The sequence below is a fragment of the Vigna radiata genome, chromosome 7 (genome assembly GCF_000741045.1).
Source record: "Vigna radiata var. radiata cultivar VC1973A chromosome 7, Vradiata_ver6, whole genome shotgun sequence".
Classification (NCBI taxonomy): domain Eukaryota; kingdom Viridiplantae; phylum Streptophyta; class Magnoliopsida; order Fabales; family Fabaceae; genus Vigna; species Vigna radiata.
The window spans coordinates 14770936-14777461 of record NC_028357.1 but is presented as its reverse complement, the minus strand read 5'-3'; the positions used below and the strand labels follow the sequence as shown (position 1 = coordinate 14777461).

Below are 6526 nucleotides of genomic sequence, written 5' to 3'. Positions count from 1 at the left end.
GACATAAGGGAATTAAAGAAATTGATATAGAAGAATTCCCTAGGAGTACAATTCTTTCAATTCTAGGTTGTAATCTTACATCATGTATCCCATACCAACCGAGAAAGGAAAAAGAAACACTTTGTTTGTGTAAAGGAAAAAGGACAAGGGTTAGGCAAAGGTTTATGATTTTTTTTTTCAATTGGGGCAATAGGAATGACAGAGAAAATGTTGGAGTGAGAGAGATGAAAGAGAAAAGGTTGAGAGGAATGAGAGAGGTGAGTAAGGGTTTGGGGGTTTCGTTTTTTTTTTTTTTAGTTTTGAAAATGAAAATTATTTAAATATCCTTTACCTTAAAACTTAGAATCCATGATAAATGAGGATATTTTTGTCTATTATAATCCGGTACACATTGTTAAAACGTACCAACTGAAAAACAGGCGTACGCGTGTTAACAAACCCTAACCCACATTGTTAAAACGTACCAACTGAAAAACAGGCTTATATTAAAAATATATTTTCAAGATAATAATAGAAACCTAGAAACATGAAAAACGAGCAACAATGGAAAAAGATGCAACAATACTGGCATTTTAGAGGATTACATAATTCCACCACAATGTTATAGTATTTGGACAAAAACATTAACAACATATTAATTTGACCACATTTGCAAAAAAAAATGCAAAAAAAAAACAACCACATTCGCACAATAAAAATGACCACAATCGAGCTTACAATGACCGTGGGTACAAGCACAGCGTGATAGCAATAGTAAGGAATGAATGTAGCACAATAAAAATTTCTTATCAAATATTCCATATTCTTCCTAATTTTACACATACATAAAAGTTAGGCTTATGAATAGTCGTGCCTGTCTCTCCATCTCAAATCTATATCAGAATCAACATAACCCTTCCTAAACTGACTTCTGCCAAACTATACTACGATTTTTCACATGCATCGAACAAAGCCAAAAATACCGCTACTAAAATATTCCATTATTATTACAATACTTTTTCACATAATTCTCTCTTCTCAAAACACTCAATTTATTAAAGTAGACAATTATCATTAACATGATTTTCACGTTATGCATGTAAGGATTCCCGAACAATGTTTGACTTTCAGAAAAATTAATTATGAATTTACTCTTCTTAACTCCACTGTTAATTTGTAAATTATATGGCAAACATGGTGGTGATAGGCTATTTTTTCTTTATTTGGCAGAAGCATAAATATAATATCTAGGGGTGGACAAACTGCACTATTTACACTACTATAAACCAATTATAGTTAACTATAATATAGTTCAAATAAACTGAACTGAACTAAAAAATAGTTCAAGAAAACTGAACTGAACTATATAAACTGTTTTTTAATTCATAGTTCAGTTACCGTAAATATACATTCTTCTGCATTGTAAAAACAGTTCAAAATTAAAGCTAAAGCCACAAGGATACATAGCAAGATGAAAACAGTTCTGATATCTTGTAACATGTATCCATTTGTCAAGCTCTGACATCTTCCCCCGGGAATTACACAATATTTTCTATACTGCTGGGAAGAGATAATACAATGTCCTGAACTTACGTTTCAGAGGCAGAATTATTCCTGTAACCCTGCATACAAAACAAAATGAGCATCAGGATCATACAGGAAAGAGCTAACGAGACGAAAACAGCTATACAGGAATATGAAAATAGGCTGTCCAAATTAAAAATAGAAATAACATATTAAAATAAGATTAAAATAATTTTAGCATGCATATGAGAACATACTTCTAGCTTGGTGATAAAGACGGGCTGTCCTTGTCTTTGCCCAGACAAGCTTCCCTGCACAAATTTCAAATATTATATATACAAAACTAATACAAGCATGCCAGAGTAATTCAAATTATTCCTATCCTATCACCTCAACACTTTCAAATTATTCTTCATTTCAGAATAATATAAATATAATTATAACCAACATACAGTATAAATATGATGTTTTCTATACAGTATTTTATGATTTAAAAAGATAACTTAATGAGGTATTAGAAAAGTTCCTATTGATAATTTAAGGTATTTGTAAAGAACCAAGGAACTGAAATCACCTGTTGTGGACCATAAGGGAGTACTAGAATAGGTATGGTAGTGTAAATGCAAGAATAATACAAAGATGTGGAAAGGCACATTACTAACAAACCTTCCATAAGCATTAATAATATTCCCACAACCTCTCACTCTGAACATGGTAGCAAAGTATTGCATTTAAAAGCTTCTCATTAAAGAACATAAAAAGAGGTTGATAGTTTGTNAGAGGANNGNNNCNACNANNACTGATTACAAGTATTGTAAGGTAATTAGTTTGAACTAGCATATNTTTTACAACCTCTGATGTTACTCTTACTCATTTTAACCATAAANAGTGGTTGAGAGTCAGCAAAAAGCTAGTATAAATAATGATTAGTATTATTCATGCAAGTTAGGTAATTAGCTTGAACTAACAGATTTTTCACAACCTTTCAACCAAGACACCTGTTTACTTTTGTTATATGCTAGGAAACACCAACATTTCTACAAAATAGAATGTCAACGTTATGTGTCTAACATCCCTCAACCTCGCAAATGAAAAATGATTTTGGTAGGGTCATCTCTTCAACACATCTTAGACACTTGTTTGACACAATTGAGCACAATTAGAGTTGGTCGACTATCTAAACACTTTTTAGACACTACTATAATAGAAAGGTAAAATGAATTAAAAATCAAACTATCTTATAAGTATTGCATGAATAATTTTCTTTTCTAATAAAGACATAAAAGCACGATTCACTCAGTTGTAACTGTGACGTTAAGTTACACCATTGTACTCTATGTTACTGTCTCAAGAGAGCGTTCAACATCAAAAAGCCTCCAAACAAAACCTCATCACATGACAGATCACCAAAACTCTCACTGCCATTAACAAATGGTAGGATCTAACAAACAGGACAACTACTGTTTGGCTAGACCTCTAACTCTCGCTGCCATCATTAACCTAGTTTCTATAAATGATTATAACTCTGCATTTCAAGATGACAGACCACTTATTTGTTGGGTGGGGATAACATAAAGATGTGGTGGGGAGAAGAATGTAAAATCACAATCACTCTACACCAGAAACTGTTGAGTGTGATACTTGCAATGAATGTGAGTAGTAACATTGTAGACCACAATTTTGAGGATACTTGATTTAGTTTTATGGTTGTTTAAATAAGAATGTAATGCATATATGTGTGCGTTGATTCAAAATTGTTTTGAAGATCTTTTCAATGCTGCAATAATAAGGATGGTTATCCCTTAAAAAGGATAAGACATTTGTGTATCCAACTCTTCATAGGTATAATTTTGGGAAATCGTTTCATACTTTCTATTGCGAAATGTAACAAGAGGCATGTGAGGCTTCGTTTTGGTTTAACTTTTCTAGCTACACAATAATCTCATACACAATAATCTCATACACAATAAACAGGACAACTACTGGCAAAGCATGGTACAGTGTTTAAAATCAAAGTCAGAGAGCTGTGCAGATTATGTGTGATGATGAAGTTGATGCCCATTTTGCAAGTCCAAAGTCAGAGAGCTGTGTTCAAAATCAACAAAGTAACATGAGGCCTAACATGTGCAAATGATTCAAAACATGAAATTCAACCAATAAAGGGATAAATACCTGGGGTTCAAAATCCTCATATAACAAAACATTTGATGATTTCTAGGGTTTTTTTCTCAAAACCCTAGAAAGTAAAGCAACAACGCATAGAGGTAAAAGCAAAATAGGCAAACTCGAACACAATAATCAAATCATTTCGTACCTTGACGATCGGTGCGGCAACGAACACGACAAGGACAATTGGAGCAATAGCAATGTGCCAGGGACCCTCGACGACTAACCTCGATCAGACCACAAATGCCAGGGTCACGGTGGGTAGCGGCCGCCGGCAGGACTAGGGTAGGGTCACCGTAGGCTGGGTTTTCATTTTCGTAAGTAGGGCAGTGTCTAATTCTTGCTTTACAAAATAAGCACAGTTTCCAGTTAACTGAATTGAAAAAATAATAAGTTCAGATATTTTTAAGTGAACTAAATAACATTTTAATTAGTTTTTAGTTTAAATAGATAAGTTATTTTTAGTATATAACAATACAGTTAATTATAAATTAGTACAATATAATTTCTTTTGCCCAGTCCCATTTATTTTATATGATCACTGACAAATATAATAAGTAATGTTTACCACCCATCGTAATACCCTTGCTTTCCAAGCTTTTCATCAAGCAATCTGTAAGAACTTCTCCTCCAATTGCAGAGTTGCCATAGTTTGCTCGACCAAGTCTTGGAAGAAGACGGATGATGTCAACGAACAGAGCCATAGAAATTTTCGTACATACATTCATGTAGTTTTCATCCCAATCCATCCAACACAATAATAAATTCCAATACATCAAATGAAAAACGAACAAAAATATTCATGTAAGTGCAATAATGGAAATGGTTAGTGATAAAACAAAGATAGTAGAGTAATTGGAGAAGAACATATTTTGAAAGCGGAGTGGCTAAAATTGATTCGGAACTTTAGCCTGCAATTAAATTATGAGAGTTTTGCTTACCTCTCTTTTCAATTTCAAATGTCACTTACCTCCTTTTTGATGTTTTATAATTAATTATTTTGTAATAGTTCTTATCAAAGTTTCATTACAATTTTGAGCTTTTACTTACATTATTAATTTGAATGCAGATTTTGATAGTTGTTTCTCAATGTTTTTTTCTGAAAGTTTTTGGGATTCCTATAATCCATGCATAATGCTAACAGTATTTCTAATAGCAATTGAAGATGAGGCCGATTTCGTATTTTTATCCACTGCCATCCATTCAAAAATTAAAGGTATTCGATAATTTAATATATTTGTGCTTTTTTTTTTTTTTACATAATTACTATGTATTTGACATAATTTTATTTTAAAAAAATATTATTTAAACAAAATAATTTCAGTTTCCTAAAAAATAAATATTTTATTAATTATTTAATTTTTTATAATTCTATCATTTAAAATTCTTCTTTTACTAAAAAAATGTTATTCATAAATATAATTTTATATTACTATTACCAAATTTCATAATATTTAATTTTTATTTATTAAAATATTTCTTTTAATCTATCATATCAGGAAAATATAATACAAACTTTCATAAATTTTATTTTTAAATTTATTTTCAATCATTTCTAAATTATTTAAAAATAATAATATATAATTTACTCTCAAATTCCTTCTAATCAATTTTATTAGCTCTCCCTCTTATCATTAACCTCAAACGAATACATCGAAAATTAATTTGTTTGCTCAGTATATAAATTGCATTGGAGTTCTAATAATGTTCGTAAGTGAAATTATAAAAGTTAATGAAAGAAAGTCAAAGTTTTTAACACAAAATTTAACAAATATGCTTCAATTTTAAAACTCACAAAAAAAAAAAGACTTTAAATATAATAAATCATCTATTATTGAAGTTTTGGAAATTTAGAATATAATATAAGTGAAATTTTGACAAAAACTAATATTTATAAGAATTTTATGATGAAACTTTTTAATTACGTAAAGGTCATCACTTTCTACCATTTTAATTAGTTGAAGGTATATACCAAATTTTACAACTTTTATATTTTATCATTTATAAAATTTTATAATTTTATTTTCATTTTTTATTTGTTTATTATTAATATAAATTTTGATATTAAATTTTTTAATTCATCACATGCATAAATATTTATTTTTCTCAAACAATTATTTTTAAAAATAATAATTAAATTTTGTTCATATTTTAATTGTTATGTTTAACAAGTGGATTTTAAGTTTAACTTAATCCCACAAAACTAGCTTGTAAGGTGAAGTTTGCATTCATGTATATACTTTAAATTTGTCTTATCTTTAATCGATGTGAGACTTCCAACACAACCTCCTCACGTCGAGGTATATATATCTCTTATGTGATATTAAACATTAATAAGTGGTTCGATAACAATCTTATAAAGGTGGAATGATATGTCCAATAAACACAAATCTCACTAAGATAAACTCTAACTCACGACTCTAATATCATTTTCGAAATCTTCAACAATCTGCAACAAGGTGTTTGGTGCACTCATTTGGCTTCCATGGTGATGAAAAAAAAACAGAGAAAAGAAAGGTACGTAAGAAATATCAACTTGGTCATTTGATTATTTTGAGAGCCCCCTCAAGCTTGGCATGTACCATTGACGTGAGTTTTTTCGGTTGGTTGTTAAGGTTTCATTTTTGCTTTCTTCTTCTTGTTCGATTATTTGGAATTTTTTTTTTTATATTTTTCATATTTTTTATCATTCTGGGATTATTGTTGGGTCTGTTTTTTGGCTTTTTTTTTTTTTCTGATTTTGGACTCGTTCTTTCGTGTACTGTAGGTATTCTTGCAATAGAGGAAGTTGGTGAATAGAGTGAAGTTTGTCATGGCAAAAAGAAGATATGTGGGGTTATACTATATTTCAAAATAG

General features: G+C 30.1%; 1 protein-coding gene across 4 annotated transcripts; it reads right to left on the bottom strand.

The window, feature by feature from the left end:
- Window positions 1–1318: 1318 nt before the first annotated feature.
- On the bottom strand, window positions 1319–4471 carry LOC106766701. Of its 4 annotated transcripts, none has more exons than XM_014651419.2 (4): window positions 4238–4471; window positions 3818–4042; window positions 1761–1814; window positions 1319–1601 (listed from the first exon to the last, which is right to left on the bottom strand). In XM_014651419.2, exons 1-4 carry the CDS (start codon window positions 4443–4445, stop codon window positions 1588–1590), a joined length of 501 nt encoding a protein of 166 aa, XP_014506905.2. In that variant the 5' UTR covers window positions 4446–4471; the 3' UTR covers window positions 1319–1587. The 4 variants fall into 4 exon arrangements, with proteins under 4 accessions (XP_014506905.2, XP_022638886.1, XP_014506906.2 ...); XM_022783165.1 differs by having other exon boundaries at window positions 3818–4012; window positions 4238–4469; XM_014651420.2 differs by having other exon boundaries at window positions 4253–4468.
- Between the last annotated feature and the right edge of the window lie 2055 nt (window positions 4472–6526).